This window comes from Papio anubis, chromosome 7, assembly GCF_008728515.1.
Source record: "Papio anubis isolate 15944 chromosome 7, Panubis1.0, whole genome shotgun sequence".
In the NCBI taxonomy this organism is placed as follows: Eukaryota; Metazoa; Chordata; class Mammalia; order Primates; family Cercopithecidae; genus Papio; species Papio anubis.
In genome coordinates this window covers 55326693-55345669 of record NC_044982.1, presented here as the reverse complement: position 1 = coordinate 55345669, position 18977 = coordinate 55326693, and the positions used below count along the sequence as shown (strand labels likewise).

Below are 18977 nucleotides of genomic sequence, written 5' to 3'. Positions count from 1 at the left end.
TTTTTTCCAGAATATTTTGGAATTGAAGACATATTAACTGACAGTTTATTTTAAAATACTATTTAAATTGCACATTTTCATTTATAAAAACAAAGGTAAGAGAAAAATAACATCTGAGACAAGATTAAGAATGAATAGTGTTTAGAATAGAAAGGAAAAGAAAATCTTTGCTCAGTAGCATAAACACAAAAGGATCATTACAATTATATTACTGATTCAGTGACTTCTTTTTTTTTATTTTGAGACAGTCTCACTCTGTCACCTAGGCTAGAGAGCAGTGGTGAGATCTCGTCTCACTGCAACCTCTGCCTCCCAGGTTCAAGCAATTCTCCTGCCTCAGCCACCCAGGTAGCTAGGACTACAGGCATGCGCCACCACGCCCAGTTAATTTTTGTATTTTCAGTAGAGATGGGGTCTCAACATGCTGGCCAGGCTGGTCTTAAACTCCTGGCCTCAAGAGATCTGTCTGCCTCAGCCTCCCAAAGTGCTGGGATTACAGGCGTGATCCACTGCAGCCAGCCCTGATTCACTGACTACTGAAACACCAGGAATTCAAGGATAATACTAGGATTTACGTAGGTGAACTCCTTAAAATCACAAAGTAATAGTAGTGGTTTCAATTGTCCATTTTAAAGTATCTACAAAATCACTTTTTTGGTGTTATAATTCTTTTAATGAGTTAAGTTGAATAAAGGAATATAGCAAGTACTGATACTAAATAAAAACTGCTACCAAATATTTGACTTATAAGACCAGTATTATTATTATTATTCATGTGTTATTATTTTTCATGGATTTTTGAAGGCCACAAATATCTGAAAAACATTTTAATCTGGCCAGTTGAAAACTAGTGAATTTCAACCAGATGTTTTTAATACCACTTTAAAAATAAACTTCAGCCATTTTACTGTATCGTGAGTGTGTAAGATGATGATTTACGCCTGTGGGAAATACTTCTCTGCAGGACTTCTTTATCAGTAGAAATGACTAATATGATAGAATATGAATGAAAACTTTTCAGGTCTAGTAATAACCTGTGTTGATAACTAACTGCCCAACTTTGGGCAGTTAGTATAATTCTTTGCTGTCCTATTAGTATAGTTAGTATAATTCTTTGCTGTCCTATTCTTGCAGGGCATAGAAATTCTGAACCGTGAGTTTTTGTGGAGATAGAAGTACCATTAACTAAAACATAAACTATATGAGAAAACTGGCTGCTAACACATTAACTTCCTTATTAAGTAAATAAGGTGGAGGAGTAATGTTTGTTGTTCATCTAACAGATGACAAGTGAATGTTAAAATATGTCATCCTTCTGTCTTATTTTTTTCTTGGCAGTTTAGTAATCCTCATATTGACTGAACAAAAATTATGTGTACTTACTGTTTTGGAAAGAATGTGCAAAAGATCAGAGAATAAATGGTCTTCTAGCCTACTTACGTCATGTCTCAAGGGTTTTAACATTCTTTTTCGGTAGGTAGATATGTAAATTTCAACTTAGGCAGCACCAGTGTCTGTCTACTCAAAATTTCTATTGTCAATAAAACAAATGATTTAACATTTCAAATTGACAAGGGGCTTGACAGAGATTTAAAGGTTTCTTTTGGTCTTAATAGATCAAGGATAGGCTCATCATAAAAAATTAATAATGTTGTGGTTTACCCATCCTAATTAGCTTGTGACTCTAAATTCTTTTTCCAGAGTGATTAGTTTTTTAGTTCCAAGGATACTTTGTAGGGCAATTTAACAGGGACTATAATTAGCAGTTTAAAAGTGAAATCAAAATATGAATAAAAAACTGGCTGCGAACTCAAGTTTTGAAAACTTTCAAAATTAAATGTCATTTTCAAAAATTTAAATTCAACTGTTCTGAAAACAGTGGTGTGTGCCCAGTTAGGCTTTAATTTGTGCTAAATGAAATCTCCATCAGTACTAATATGATTTAATAGGTTATATGTGAGAATAGAATGACTGTAAACATGGATCACATTCAACTGGGTTAAGGAGTTGAGAAAACTTTCACTGATTGCTGAAAATTAATGACTTTTTTCCTTGCTGTAAACAAAATATCAATGTTCCAGCCTTAACTCCAGGGTTGGCCACTTGCAAAAGCTACCCTTTCTAGTCTCTAAGGTATTCTGGGAGACTGAGTGAGGCCACAGATGAGGCCTGGGCACCATCTTCACTACTCTATCTCATCCTTGGGTATGCAACTCAGTGATGTAAAGAAAAGCTCCTTCCAATCATCCTGAATCCCTGCCCTGCACTCCACAGCCCCAACTAAATGGGTCATCTAAAAAAATGAAAAGCAAATTCATACACATCTCTTCAAGAGTGGTTCCCTTCCTTCTAAGCAGTGCGGGCATATTATAAGAATCTTCCTCATGAGGCTTATTTCGTTTATGCCTGTGTGTGTACAGGAAGCAATAGATAAATACAAAAATAACATAATTAAAATATATAGCATGCCACACAAGGATAAATACTACTGAGGAAACCAAAGCTGAGAGGGAACTAGCGGGTGTCTGGGTGGGTGGCGCTGTAAAGATGATACCTGAGCAAAGAGCTGAAGGATGCAAGTAAGTGACTCATTCGGATGTCAGGTAACTGGGGAAGAGAGCTTCAGGCTGAATGAACACTAAATGCAAGGGCCCTGGGGTGGGGAGGTGCCTGGCGTCACTTGAGGAACAGCAAGAAGCAGTGTGGCTACAGCAGAGGGAGTAAGTGGGAGGCAATGAGGTCGAGGGGGCCAAAATGGAAAAGAGGTCATGTAGGTCCTCATAGACCATTCCAAGGACAGGCTGAGAAGCGTAGGAACAATTGGAGAGTTTTGAGCAGAGGAGTGGCACGACCTAACATGTTGCTAAAGCCTCTTAGTGTCTAGCCATGTGGAAATATCATCAAAAGAGACTGGAAAGATAAATCTGGTAACAGGTGTCCCAAAGTTTGCACATATTTGCACATATAACTACTGAGAGGAAAGAGGTTGAATTCTGGAGAAGTGGGTGTGTGTGTAGTTGGGAGGAGGAGGTTTCCCTAGGAGATGCACCTTGGCTTCCAGGCCGCGACTTCGCAAATTCCGGTCCTGACACTCTAGTCCCAGGTCCCAACTCCAGAAGGGTTCCGGACCAAGTCTGCACGTCGCGTTGCCATGGCGACCGCTGGCTGCCCTCTCCCGTCTGTCTTTTGAGCACGTGGCACCAGGACCCCGCGTTCTCTCCAGCTCCAGAGCCAGGTCTGGCCCACAGCCAGGCTCATTAGTATTCCGCCCGCGGCGTCTCCCCTACCCTCCGCCGTGCCTCACCAGGTCTGCCTATCCATCAGCGACAGACTCCCGACGTCCGCACGACCTCACCGCCCCCACTCCAGTCCCTCCCCGGGGGTTCGCAGCCCGCCCTGCCCTCGAGCGTGCCTAGCGACCCCGTGCACTGGCGCGGCTCTACCCAGCTACGCAGTGCTTTCCAACACACTGGCCGCAGCCACTGGCTACAGACCAGCCGTGGAGAGGGGGCGTCCTGCGTCCCGCTCGCAGGCAGCGCGCCCCGAGAGACCCGCTCTAAGGCATCCCCGCAACAACTCTGTGGGGGCATTCAAGTCCCCTGTGCGCCGGTTAAGATTCCCCCGTGCCTCCTGCAATGCACCAGACCGGGGAGGTAAACATCGAAGGCACCTGCATTGCGCCCCCACTGGGATGCGCTGTGCGCAAGAGACGGGGACCGTCTGCTGCAAAATCGGATGATGGAAGACGCAGGGAGTTAGGAGTGGGTTTTTCTCAGGACTCACCTTATGTAGTTTCCACATGGCCCCCAGAGCCTTGACTTCGTGGCTGGAGTGTTTGCCCTCCTCCAAGCACTGGTAGCACACGGGCATCTTGCACTGCACGCAGTACATGCTGTGGTTCTCCAGCTCGTGGTCTGTGCAGGTGGAGACCTTGCGCGGGCTCAGCCTCCGGCTCACACGACCCTGGGCCGGGGGCACCAGGCGGTGCTTGGCTAGGGGCCCCCGGGGCGGGTGGCAGCGCAGGCGGCACGGATCGCAGTAGAAGACATCGCACTGTTCGCACATGACGGTGGCCTCCTTGGGCGCCTTCTCACAGAGCTGGCACTTGAGGGCCGCAGCTTTGCTCTGCTGGTAGCGGTCAATTACCCCTTCCAGTACGCGATTCTTGGGGAAGCCGCGGAGCCCCCGGTCATCCAGGATGAGGCTGCGGTGACACTGGGGGCAGGTGATACAGGAGTTGCGGGGCACCGGGGCCAGTGCCGGTGACAGGTGGGTGGCCGGTGGCGGCATAGCCGGGGGAAACACGCGGACGCCGTTGGGGGACTTCTGGCACGGGGTAGTGGGGGCGCTGGCGAACCCCCCGTAGGAGCCATAGCCGCTGTCCGCCTCGCTGTATAGGCTCATCTTGTCCAGGTCGAGATAGTCATAGTCGGAGACCCCGGAGCCCGAGGCCCGACGACTCTGGGGGGACTCAGACTCCGGGGTCTGCACCAGGATGTTGCGGGCGCACGCCTGGCACAAATTGTGAGAGCAGGGCAGGATGATAGGCTCCCGATAGAAGGAGCCGCACACCGGGCATTTCAACTCCTCTTCCATCTCCTCCATGGGGACCGGTCTGGGAGGAGGCAGCGACGGCTGCAGCGGGTGCCTGAGCTGGCTAAGTGGTCGACGGGCCCGTCTTGTCCAGCACCCTGGCCAGCGGCGGCGGCGGCGGTGGTGGCGGCGCCTTCCCGCGCAGTGCTGGCGAGGACACCCGGAGAGGCGCTAGCTCTGTGAGTCGCTGCAGCGGAGCCGCCGCGCCGCGCGCCAGCCCGGACCGCCCCCTCCTGCCCTCCTAGTCCCGCCCGGGCCCATGAGCCGCGGCCCATTGGGCGGCGGGCACGAGATCGAAGCTCTCATTGGCCAAGAGACCCGTCCGTCTCCTCGTCCCCGCAGGCCGCAGGGGGTTCGGTAGAGTCTGAATATAGGGGAGTCTTCGCTCGCGGTTGCATGATCTCTGGAGGGGGCCGGCGTGCGGAGGCTAGGGGGACCGGGAAGGAGGAATTAGGCGGGATGACTCATCCTCGCTCCGCTTCCTTCCGACCTCCGGTGCAGTCTCCCAGGAGCTGAGGGCGTGAGAAACCCCTCCCCGCAGCGAGTGGGCTGGCGGAGGGGGCTGGGGCTTGTCGCCAGCGTTTGCGTTTGGCTCCCAGCTCTGAGCTCCGCGCCCACCTACCGCGGGCGCATGCTGCGCAACACCGAGGACGCCCCTTCTCTTCCGCTGCTGGCAGCCTTCGCAGGCGCCTCACCCGGGCCTAGGCTTCTGCACGGCAGTGGGGCTTTTCTCCCTCTCAGTAAATCCGCTGACTCCGTGCCCTGGAGCTCCCCCATCCCGGGAGTCTGACGGCGCTGGTGCAAGCCCTGGCGACACTCTTGGCTTCTTTCATCCTGCGTCCCTCGTTTCCTAAAGAGCATGTATAAAGTCGATTTCCTAGTGTCGCCATAAGATTCAGCTGGATAACCGATGGAAATGGTCAGCATTAGTCAGAATCTATGACCCCTTCGTTTCATGCTTTAAATTATACCTCGGCCCAGAGGCCTCAGTGACATGGTGTGAACGTGCTTCCTTCCACGGATCTCTCTTCCTCCTCCCGGCCTCCCAAAGCACCTGGCTGAGCTTTCACGAGGCCCGCAAGGCCTTTGGTTCTATTGAGGCAAGAATAGTTTCTCTATTTCTGAGTGCCCGTAGTTTAGTAAAGCTCTGTAAATGAATCACTGTGTGGCTGCGGAGTCTCAGTGTTTGACTCCAAACAGCATTATTCAACCCCACGTGCCCTGAGCATCTGCCATAGCTTACAGCATGGTGTGCCTTTCTGTTTCCTCCAATGAGGGGCGTAGTGAGGCGGTGGTTCTAGTGTTAGTCCCTGTAAAAGGAGGGAGGGAGGGAGGAAGGAAGAGAGGGGAAAAAGGAAAGGCGGAAGGAAGGGAAGAAAGGGAGGGAGGAAGAAGAAAAGGAAAGGAAAATCTTTGAGTCAAGTGACATTCTGAGGTAGTAACATTTGAAATAGTACATAGCTGGCTTTTGCTGAGTGATTCATGAAGTAAAGGACAAAAATTCTTTGCAAGTTCTAGAAATGTTCCAATTTTCCACCTTCCAGACGAGATAACTTCATTATATGCAGCTATGTTGATAATTTAAAAGTACTTTATTGTCCAGAAAAAAAAAATGGACATTTTATAACACTGCCCTTGTAGAACTTGTCCCATAAACTAGGTTATCTTTTCAACATCTTTAGCTGCAATGAGAACAGTAGGATCATTGTGTGGGGGAATAAAGTCCCCATTGTTATTTAAAGCCATGTTAATCATACATGTGATATGATTTATTTTTAAGCTGGCTTTCAACTAGTGGAGACCAGAGCATCCAAAGGTATATGTACTCTGTTTACAGACACAGATAAAATTTCTTCAGGTATGGTTGGGACATTAGCTGCACTTATAGGATACACTTAATTTATAGGTCCCAAGATAAATTACTTATACTTAATTTAATATAGTATAATTTAATTGAATTGTAATGAAAGTTAATTATTGAGAAAATATTAGAAAGGAGTGTCCTTTTATGGCTTTTGTATGCATTTGACCACAAATCACAATACCCTGGACCAGCAAGGTGAGCAGCTGTTACACTTCGTATGAGTTTGAACTCTGCTTATGATAGTATATCATCTAAGAGATCTTATTAGCAGAAAGTTTATGCTTAGTTCAAAGTAAAGGAGAATCTTAGAGGATGTCTCATGGTGTAATGCAGTGTTGGGTTCACAAAAAGAACAACATAGATTTATAATATAGTCAATATAGTAAGAGTTGGTCTATTATGAAGTCGCTTGAGATGATTTTATTAGATCTGTTTGGTTAGGAATTAGCTAAATCAGTCAATCTTAGGAGAGCTCTTAAAATGACTCATTTGTTGAGAGTTCACCCTGTTCCAAACAGGGGGTTTATTTATTCGTATACATTACTTGGTTAAATCCCAAGTAATTACAAGAAGAGGTAGGCACAATTATTCCCATTTTACAGATAAATAAATTACAAGAAGAGGTAGGCACAATTATTCCCATTTTACAGATAAATAAACTGAGGATACACAAAGACACTTAAGTACTCAAGGTCAAATATGGTGAGGCTGGGATTGGAACCCAGGCACATATAAGTTTGTTCCTTTGTTCATTCATTCATTCATTCATTCAACAAGTGCTGAGTTCTACTCTCTTCAAGCTCTGAATGTGATAAGTACACAAAATGCTCTTTGTTAACTTCTATGATAGTCTGCTTACATTCCCTGAAAGTTTACTTTTTTTCCTCTTTTTTTTTTTTCGTTGAGATTGGAGTCTTGCTCTGTTCGCCAGGCTGGAGTGCAGTGGCACAATCTCGGCCCACTGCAACCTCCATCTCCCAGGTTTAAGCGTTTCTCGTGCCTCAGCCTCCCGAGTAGCTGGGACTACAGGTGTGCACCACCATGCCTGACTAATTTTTGTATTTTTTTTTAGTAGAGACAGGGTTTCACTATGTTGGCCAGGCTGGTCTCAAACTCCTGACCTCAAATGATCCACCTGTCTCAGCTTCCTGAAGTGCTGAGATTACAGGTGTGAGCCACCACGCCCGGCCAAAAGTTTACTATTTTTCTTGAATTCATTTCTTTAAAATATTTTTGAAGGCCTTTGAAGATTTTACCCTCATGTTGCACTATTTGGCCATAATGTGCTTTATAGCATCCCAATGACTTGTTTAAAGGGGAATAAAAATTGAAATGTAATTGATAATATTATAGAAATATTATACCATTGAGGTAATATCTTCTGTCTTCCAGCTGGTGATGAGTCCATGCCCTGAAGCACAAGGATTGATAACCCTGTAATTTCATCATTCCTGGGATGACTGCAGATGTTCTCTTTTGTGTAAAGTGCCTAATTATCCTCTGAAACTTCCTATTCACCCAAATTATGTTCTTTAGCAATGAGAGCAATTACATTTAAAATGCAGTAACAGCTTTTGCATTTTTTAAAACAGATAAATGTTTTTCTTTTTTTGATAAATGTTTTTCAATGAAAAATTGAGTTGCTTTCCTATTTGCTTTTCACTACAATACTTGATTATTAACAAAACAGTCTCTGTGAGTCTAAAGAATGAACTCAGAGAAGAAAGGTTTTTCTTTCCACATTCTGTCCTAGAGCAGTCTAGCCTTAGTTGTGGGGGGGGGGGGAGGGGAGTGGTAAATCAGGGGAAAGGAGCTGATCTTAGGCTCTAACATTTTAAGATTATCTGACATGTATGTACACATATTTTATTAACATATTTGAATAAGGGTCTTGCTGCATGTGGTTTGTAAAAGTGCATCACTTGAAAAGTGATAAATGTGATGTTTCTATTCTCAATAGAAATTCTGAAGAAACTTCTTTTTATGTAATAATTTACCCCATTTAGTCCACTAATATTAAATTTTATACTTGTAATTTTGTACTATTCTTTAATAACATATATTTATTTATTGTTGATATTCTTTGGTAATTTTAATTATGTGATTATTATAGTGAATTATGAGCTTTTTCCCATTTAGTACTACTGGAAGATGGCCATATTCAAATTCTGTAGTATTTCTTATTGTAAGTAATATATTACTGATGCTTTGGGAAGGGTAGACTGGAGAATCGGAGAAAATGAAGATTTAATGAATTCTATATGGAGGTAAGAGAGCTGGAGGATAAATCCAGAAGACCTAACTTGTGAATAACAGGAATCTCAGAATGAGGAAATAACACAGGTAGAGGAAAAAATCATAGTTGGACAACATTTCCCTGAACCAAAAAAAGATATAAAATTACAGATTGAAAGGATTTTAGAATTATGATGACACTCATGAAGAAAGACCCCATTATATACAGACACAATTCTTAACTCAGAAGGAAAAAAAAAAAAAGATCATTTTATAAGCTCCCAGACAGAAAGAACAGCTTAATTGTAAAGGAAAAAGAATCAGATTGGCATTGGACTTCTTTCTACAACCTTACAGGTGAAAATAATGTGAAACAAATTCTACAGCCTACTAAAAGTAAAAGAAGTCACCCTGTCATAGTCCATTTTTGTTGCTATAACAGAATACCACAGACTGGATAATTTATAAGGAACAGAAATATATTGGTTCATGGTTCTGGAGGCTGGGAAAGCCCAGATCAAGACAGTGGCATCTGGTGACGGCCTTCTTGTTGCATCATCCCATGGTGGAAGGGCAGAGAGAGGGCAAGATAAGAGGGCAAGAGGGGGCTGAACTTGTCCTTTTATAAGAAACCCACTCCCGCGATAAGAAACCTGTTCCCATGGTAATGGCATTAACCTGTCCATGTGGGTGGCGCCCCTGTGACCTGAACACTTCTTAAAGGCCCCAACCCCTGACACCTTCTCATTGGGGATCAAGTTTCTAACACATGAACTTCGGGGGACACAGTCAAACCATAGCACAGCTTCAATATTTTATAGCCTGCCAAAAGATCATTTGCTTGTCTGGTCAAAGAAGAATATTTGCAAGAATTTAAAGAATAGAGCACTCTCACATTCCATCTGAGAAAAATACTTGAGAAGACTTTTAAATAACAAATAAATCTTAACAGAGTCCTCAGAATGGGTTAGGAGTGAGTGGTGACCTGAAAGCATCCTAAGGACCTGATTCTGGGGAGAAAGAAGAAATGAGAAAGGAAAGGTGGGGAATAAAATGTTTCTGTTGGAGGGATTACTTGGTATCCTTTTTTCTCACATAATATTAAAACATTACATGTATTATGAGGCGTGGGAAAGGAATATAACTATTTATTCCATGGAAAGTAAAATAGAACTTGCAAATTAACACACATTGGGAAAATATTCTGTGAAACTCCACGACAGTTTTTAAAACCTAAAGGAAAGGGATACTTTCTGGCAAAATTATATTAATTGAATTAATGCCTCAAAGTAGAAAGATTGAATAGACCAACCTCCATAAAAGGGATGTGAAAGATAATTTCAGATTTATCATTAAAAAGGAGAGGATGGTTGCACTGATGAGTTCTAGTTAATTTTTTTAAAACAAGCAACTTTAATGGTATTGAAATAATCAAAACTAAAGAAAAATATGTACTATTTCCCAGTCTACTTGATGAAGTCATCATAACTTTAATAACAAAACATGATCATATAGTTAATAGAGAACACAATAAATCAAAAACTATGGCCCAAAAACTAAGTGTTAGATGTAAAAGTGCTAAATAGGATGTTGGCAAATAAATTTCAGATTTGTATAAAAAGATTAACAAACTATGACCAAGTAGGGCTTTTCCTAGGACTGCAAATATAGTTGAGTGTCAGGAAAACTATCAACAGAATTTATTACATGAAAAATTAAAGGGGAAGAATTTCCTCTTTTGGCCATATGGGAGTAATCTTCCTTCCATCAATGACTAAAAAGCAGGAATAACTATAAGAAACAACCATTGTCAGACACTGGCAGGACATGTAGGACTTTAATTCCTTGGAGAAGGCAACACAGAGATGAGCCCTACCTTCAGCCAGGATTTCTACCAGATGACAATTTCCAGACTTTGGAACACAGAAGAGGAACCCAAATGAAGCTCACCAGTCTGCCCTAGTTGAAGAGACAGAGAATTTTGGGAAGGCCAAGAGAACTAGAATTTGCAGAGAGTGAAGAGATAGAGTTTCAGATATCTGTGTGAGGGTTTGCTTGGACTTTTGACTGAACACAATATGTGCATGTATAGGGTGAACCTCCACCAGATTGGACAGTAACAACTTCTGAGGAAAGAGCACTTATTGGAATTGTAATACAAACAATTCTAAGAGTACACACAGAACCAGGAATTATTCATATTCCCTTCAGCCAGAATGAAGATAACTCATTGAATGTACAAAACTCAACTGTATCTCTATGTACTAACCATGCACATTGAGCAGTTGATATTAAAAACTGTACCATTTACATTAAGAAAATCAACTCCACAAAATATGTGCAAGATCGCGGCACTGAAAACTATAAAACATTCCAGAGATAAATTAAAGATGACCTCAATAAGTGAAAAGATATACTATATTCAAAAAATGAAAAGATACATATAAATGGAAAGATACACACCTGAGCCCCTGTGGGGTCCCCACCCCAGCAGTGTGAATCTTCTCCCAAGGGGACCCTGAGGTAGGGGCATGCAACATTCCTAGACCGGGGAGTCCCACACGTGCCCCAGAGACAGCTGTAGCAAACAAGCTGCCCTCCCCATTCCTGACAGCTTGGGCCTCAAGGGTGGCCAGGGGCAGATTTAGCTGTCACAATTCCTGTCAGTCCATGGCAGCTCCACACTGGAAGCAAAACAGATGGAGGTGAAAGTGGAATGTGAGAGGGGCTGCAGCTCACTCCTTCCTCTTCATGTGGGATGGAGGCAGGGGGGTCAGCCCTCCTCCTTGCCTCTTACCCACACAGGCCCCCTACTTCTCCTTCAATAAGCAGAAAAATATGCTATATTCAATAAATGGAAATATATACTTAGACTGAATATGGCTAAAATGGTAATTTCCTCCAAACTGATCTATAGATTCAATAGGCTTCCAGTAAAAATTTCAGAAGGTTTTTTTTTTGGTGGAAATTGATAAATTGATTCTAAAATGTACATGAATATGCAAAGAAGCTAGAACAGCTAAAACTATTTTGAAAAAAAGATAATACTTGAAAGAGTCATACTAACTGATTTTAGAACTTATTTTGAAGCTGTAATAATTAAGGTATTGTGTTAATGACTTAAGGATTGACATATAGATTAATGAAAAAGAATAGAATCCAGAGATAGACTCACATATCTATAATCAATTAATTGTACGTAAAGATTCTAAATAAGCTGTATGGAAACATCTATTGAAGTAAAAAATATACCCACTTTTCAACTCACCAATTCCATTGCTAGAAAACTACATTATAAAAAAATCAATATGTAAGAAGACTTGTAGAAAGATGTTTATGTTGTCCCCAAACTAGAAAAAAAATCAACTTCCACTGATAGTGTCATGGTTGAATAGATTATATTGCATCCATGCCATGGACTATGATAAATCCATTAAAAATAATGAATTCATTAGCATTTGATTTAGAGGGATTTTCATCAAATATTGTTATTGGTAAAAATAAGATACATAGGAGGGTATATAAGATAATTTCACTTTTGTTAGGCTGACAGTGCCCCTCCTTAAAGCACCTGTATGTACATATGTTTACATATGATTATATGAAGATGTAGAAACTTATTAAAGCATGCTCACCAGGTTGTAAACCATGGTTACTTGGAAACATCAGGGGGTAAATTATAGGTGGAGATGGAGGGGTAGAGTATAAGCCGTTTAAAAGGTGCCAGTTTTACTTCCCCAGCATATGGGATATTTTACTTATGTAAACTAACTTTATGAGTGACTACGTGTTTCTCTCTCTCTCTCACACACACACGTCTATTTAAAAAGAAAAACACCTAGATTTATATATACTGTAATATATGGTTATTCTAATACCTTATCAAATGAAAAAGACCAAGTTGCAGGCTAATGTGTGTATTATGATTCTCTTTTGTTAAGAAGCCACCAACCAACCCATCTACCCCTAGACACAAATATATTACTTGAATTTACACGTATGAACAAGGAGAAAGAGGGTGTCACAATACTATGTTGTTAGCACTGCTATGGAGTTAGGGTTGGGAATGCAGCGAAAAGGGAGATGATTGGCTTTCTACATGATTGTACATTGTTTTATAACAAGTGTATGTGATTAATGTGTTGTAAGTTGAAAAACGTCTAATATATAATTTTTTAATAGATTTTCAAATTAATTTCTGAAGGACCGTGAGCACTTCTACTTTGGGATTCCCATTCTTCTATCTAATCTTCATGGTTACACACTGGAATTCTGAAGCCTCTCTTATGTTTCTAATCTTTTATTTTGGAATTCTATTTTATGTGTGCTATTATAGTGTTAATCTGATTCGTATCATTTGCTCTGTCCTTCTTAGAAATCATAGCTACTTTCTCCTTAAGCCTCCCAATACAGTCCAATGCCATTGTTCCCTGTATTGTTCTCTGGATCTGTCTTCCTGGTGAATTTCTCTACATTCTGTAAGTTTTAAAATATTTTTCCCTGCCTTTAAGATGAAGATAATTTGCCAGAAAAATAAATTTTTTTGGTAGAATCTCTTTTCTTTAGGTGGTTAGTAAAATGTTTCCCCAGGCTCTTCTGTAATGTTTAAGTCTTAAAGTCAGAAGTCATTCACACCACAATTTCTTTTAAATTTAATGGTTACTGCTTTGGGTAATGCTGGAAGACTCTGAGTATAGGAATTCTACTCTTAGGATTTTGAAATTGGGAAATTGAAAGACTAAGTATGTTAGTTGGAGGGCTAGGCAAAAAGGTAATGAGGTACTAGAAGCCAAATTAGCCAATGTGGTTATATGGAAGCTAGTTTCAAGGTGTGGTAGAATTAGTAGTGCTTAGCAGTATCTTGGTGTCTTTTCCTTCCTGGACATGTGGGAGACTATACATCCTCACTCTTTGTTATTAGGCAAGACCTTGTGACCAGTTGTGGCCAAAGACATGTGTGCCGAAATGATAAGTGTTACTTTTAAACCAAATCAGAAAATAGTTCCTACACAATGTTATGGAGAATGTACTGAGATTTTGTTTCACCACAAGATCAAAGCTGCTTGGACAGCTGAATCTCCACATGGAAAGCAGTCATCAGAATCATTGAGTCACTGCTTGGAGAACAACAGAGGAGAAATTAACTTTGGTTGTGAAGGTATGAGGGATCAGTATTGCTCTAATATGGCATAGCCTAACCTGACTAAAACAGTAGTAAAGAGATGAGGACTAAGTTCTGATTTTTTATCTCACCCAAATTCCTATCTAAGGAGTCTGGGGAATCATGCCCTACAAACCATAAATTCTCATCAGATGAGTTTTATTTAGCCCTGTATATCGTGACTCACTTTCCAATCTGACTCTGGCATAACAAGGATGAAAATAAAAATGTTTTACCCAAGCTATATTTCCTTGCCATACCATGAAATTGCCCTGCAAAGTCCCTTGTGGGAAAAATCCACATTCTATAGTGAATCTCCTTTCCCCTTTGTTTTCCTTCTTTCCTTTCCAGATCCAGGAGATAATCAACTAAGAGCCACACACCCTTTTAAGTCTGATAAGAAACATTTTACAACCTGCTTTCTCTGAAGTCTGCTATCTGAGAGCTTCCTCTGCACAATAAAACTTGGTCTCCACAATCCTTTATGGAACATAACCTGAACATTTCCTTTCTATTGATCCCAGGTCTTTAGATAAACTCAATCAATTGTCAACCAGAAAACGTTTAAATTTACCTATAGCCTGGAAGCACCCTGCTTTGAGTTGTCCTGCCTTTCTGAATCAGACCAACGTGTTTCTTAAATGTATTTGATTGATGTCTCATGCCTTCCTAAAATGTATAAAACCAAGCTGCGCCCTGACCACCTTGGGCACATGTTCTCAGGACGTCCTGAGAGCTGTGTCACAGGCCATTGTCACTCATATTTGGCTCAGAATAAATTTCTTCAAATATTTTACAGAGTTTGACTCTTTTTGTCAACAGAGATGCATGGAAGAAATAGGCAGAGACAAGTCATGAGTGTGTCCCTTGTAGAAGACACGGTAGCTACATTGCTTCTTAATGGTTTATTAGTTTCAATTCCCATCAGGCCTGGCATTACCTTGGTTTCTGTAGTTGTATGCCCATGAATCTATTAGTATCTTTACAATAACCTTAACTTTTCTTGGTTAGCTTAAGTTTGCCTTTTTTCCTTGCAATCAAAACACCCAAATCAAATTACTTAGCTAGTCATATTTTAACCACTTAACATATTCAGATCTCCATTGTGCCAGATGCTATTGGTACCTTGTCCAGATTTCCTTAGCATGTACTTCTTCACACTGAAGGCCACTTAGTGCAAAATCCTATCAGTCTTGGAGGGATTTTCCTAGCTAAGAGAGCAAGCTCAGCCCACACACCGGTCAAGTCAGAAGATCCAGGGAGTTAATCCTGTTGGAAGTAGCCCAACTGTATTAGGCCATTCTTGTACTGCTATAAAGAAATACCTGAGACTAGGAAATATATAAAGAGAAGGGGTTTAATTGGCTTATGGTTTTGCAGGCTCTATAAGCATAGTGTCAGCATCTGCTTTGCTTCCAAGGAGGCATCAGGGAGCTTTCACTCACGGTGGAAGGTGAAATGCAGCAGGCACATCATGTGGCCAGAGCTGGAGTAAGAGAGAGGGAAGGGGGAGGTGCCATACACTTTTAAACAACCAGATCTCACATGAATTCACTTATCACCAAGAAGATGGTGCTAAGCCATTCAGGAGAAAGCTGCTCCCATGATCCAGTCACCTCCCACCAGGCCCTCCAATACTGGGGATTACAATTCAACATGTAACATCCAAACTATATCACAAACCAATTATACTGGATAGGTGATGGTTTGAGTGGATAAATACCTAGATTCTTTGTCTCTTGAGTGAGATATTTTTGAGATATGTTCCACATTGTCTCCCAGAACAATGAACTCATGTCTGCCATGAACTCAAAGTGGCTTGCCCCAAGTGCCACTAGTTGCCCATAGTGGCTTGAAAACTCACTCTTTATTAGCCACTTTCTCATTTTTTTGTACTTCGCTTCCTTAATGGTCTTATTTAGGATTATCCTCAAATGAAATGTTTACACTTTAATTCATGTCTCAGGGTATACTTCTTGGAGAAATCCAAACGAATAAACTATTGATTGTGTGCATAAATAGGCCATGAAGAGAAGCTTCATCTCATGGAGCTGTCATTTCTTTATCTATTTTTCGTGATGTTCTATACAGTCTTCCTTTTGTATTAGTTATTTTGCTTTCATGATGATACCACCACTATGCTTTGATTATATTTTTCAGAGTGCCAATTTATTCCATTTTCTTCTGATCTGATAGAAGCCTAAATGGTCATTTGTAATTTGGTACTCTTCATTCTACTCACTCTGATATATACATTTCTGTGCTTCTTTTGACTAATTTTGTTTACATCTGTCTTGGCCTCAGGGATCTGTGCTTTAGAGATCATTATAGGATGGAGTCAAGGATTGTGCCTATCAGAGTCCATTAGTCAGGCTTTACCCTTGGCATGAATGAAGACACAAATTAATACATAATTCGTACATTTATGGTTGGTCTATAAAAATTCAGTTATCATCAACAACAAACTCTTGGAATGAGTAGTTGATTATGGTAACATTGCAGGATACAAGGTTAATATACAAAAGTCAATTGCTTTCCCATGCACTGGCAATGAACAACTGAACAACTGGAGGTTGAAATTAAAAACACCACCATTTACATTAGCAGCAAAAAAAGAAAGAAAGAAAAAGAAAACAAGGAGAAGGAGGAGAAGGAAGAAGAAGAAAGAAGAAAGAAAAAAGGAAGAAGATGAAGGAGTAGGAGAGGGAGAAGGAGAAGGAGGAAAAAAAGAAAAGGAAGGAAGGAAGAAAAAATAAAAGAGAAAAGAAAAGAAGGAGAAAGAAGAGGAGGACAAGAAGGAGGAGGAAGAGGTGGCGGCGGTGGCGGCCAGGTGTGGTGGTACACACCTGTAGTCCCAGCACTTTGGAAGGCTGAAGTGGGCAGATCACTTGAATCCAGAAGTTCAAGACTAGCCTGGGCAACATGGCGAAACCCTGTCTCTACAAAAATACAAAAAGTTAGCTAGATGTGGTGGTGTGTAGTCCCAGCTACTCGGGAGGCAAAGGTGGGAGGTTGCCTTGAGCCCAGGAGGCAGAGGTTGTAATGAGCTGAGATTGCGCCACTGCATTCCAGCCTGGGTGACAGAGTGAAACCCTGTCTTACAAAAAAAAAAAAAAAAAAAAAAAGAAAGAAAGAAAGAAAAAAGGAAGACGAGGAAGGAGGAGGAGGAGAAATACTTATGTATGAATCTAACAAGATATACATAAGATCTACATGAGGAAAACCAAAAACCTTTGATGAAAGTAGTCAAAAATATTGAACTAAATGGAGAAATGTTCCATGTTCATGGATAGGATGACTCAATAGCATTAAGATATTTGTTCTTTCCAACTTGATCTATAGATTCAATGCAATCACGACCAAAATCCCAGCAAGTTGTTTTGTGGATATCAACAAATGGACTCTAAAGTTTATATGGATAGTCAACACAGAATAGTCAACAAAATGTTGAAGAACTGACAAAGTTGGAGAACTGACACTACCGACTTTAAGACCTACTACCAAGCTACAGTAATCAAGACCATGTAGTACTGGCAATGAATAGACAAGTCAATCAATGGAAAAGAATAGAGAGTCTAAAAATAGACCCACACAAATAGAATCAACAGATTTTTTACAAAGAAGCAAAGTCAGTTCAATGAAGAAAAGACAGTCTTTTCAGTAATTGATGATGGAACAGCTAGATATTCGATGCAAAAAAAAAAAAAAATGAATACAGACAGATTTTACACCTTTCACAAGAGTTAACTCAAAATGGATCATAGATCTAAATACAAAATGCAGAACTCTAAAATTTCTAGAGGACAATATAGGAGAAAATCTTGGTGACCTTAGCTTTGGTGATGAGTTTTTACATATAACACCAAAAGCATGACCCATGAAGAAACATTGATAAGCAGGACTTCATTAAAATTAAAAACTTCTGCTTTTTGAAAGACACTGTTATGAGAATGAAAAGACAAACCACAGACTGAGAGGAAATATTTGTAAAACTCATATCCAATAAAGGACTTATATCCAAAAATACAGAAGGGACTCTAAAAAATTAGAAAAAAAATAAAAATGGGCAAAAGATCTTAATGGAAATACCATAAAAAATAAATTATATATTTTCATATGCTTAGCAATATATGTCATTAAGAAACTGCAAATTAAAACAACAGTGAGGTACCACTACACACCTATTAGAATGGTTAAAATCCCAAACATTGACAACTCCAATTGCTGGTCTAGCAATTATGCTCCTTGATATTTACTCAAATGAGCTGAAAACCTACATCCACAGAAAAAGCTGCACATAAATTGTTCTTGTCCATTTTGGGCTGCTGTAATCAAATACCATAAACTGGGTAGCTTATAAATAAGAAAAATTCATTTCTCACAGTTCTTGAAGCTGGGAAGTCAAAGTACAAGATCAGGGTGCCAGTCTATTTGGTGACCGGTGAGAGTCTGCTTTCTCGCTGACAACATGTTCTAGCTGTGTTCTCACATGGTAGAAGGGGTAAACAAAATCTCTAGGGGGTCTCTCTCTTTTTTTTTTTTTTTTGAGACAGAGTTTTGCTCTTGTTGCCTAGGCTGGAGTGCAGTGGCACGATCTCGGCTCACTGCAACCTCCACCTCCCGGGTTGAAGCCATTCTCCTGCCTCAGGCTCCTGAGTAGTTGGGATTACAGGCACCTGTCACCATGCCCGAGACAGGGTTTTGCCATGTTGGGCAGGCTGGTCTTGAACTCCTGACCTCAGGTGATCCACCCACCTCGGCCTCCCAAAGTGCTGAGATTACAGGCGTGAGCCACTGAGCCCGGCCTTAGCTTTTCCTTTTATGAGTTGTATGAGGCCCTGGGTAACTTGCCTTGCCTCCCTAGGCCTCAATTTATCTTTCTATAAGATAGGGATAAACATGGTTTCATTTTCTTGGATTTGTTAGGAAAAGCTGGGATTAATGCATATAAAGTTTGTCTAGCTAGAGTCTTGTCAATATTGTAAATCTTGTTTCAAAAATCCAACTCTTAGTTTTGTTGATTTTTGTATTGTTTTTCTATTCTCTATATTGTTTATATATGTTCTAATATTTATTATTTCTTTCCTTCTGCTAACTTTGGGTTTCATTTGCTCTTCTTTTTCT

At 41.1% G+C, this 18977-nt stretch overlaps 1 protein-coding gene across 6 annotated transcripts in view; it reads right to left on the bottom strand.

The window, feature by feature from the left end:
* Window positions 1–18977, bottom strand: part of TRIM9 (tripartite motif containing 9) — a 266203-nt gene that overhangs the window by 112766 nt on the left and 134460 nt on the right. For 4 of the 6 annotated variants that reach the window (XR_004184920.1, XM_031668112.1, XM_031668113.1 and 1 more), the window contains exon 1: window positions 3784–4778. Coding sequence is in view for 5 of the 6 variants with exons in the window: in XM_031668112.1 (XP_031523972.1) it covers window positions 3784–4605 (822 nt within the window). In the remaining variant the exon portion in view is untranslated. Of the gene's footprint in view, window positions 1–3783; window positions 5904–18977 lie in introns of those variants that run through there. The other 2 variants (XM_009211534.4, XM_031668111.1) reach the window with 2 other exon arrangements.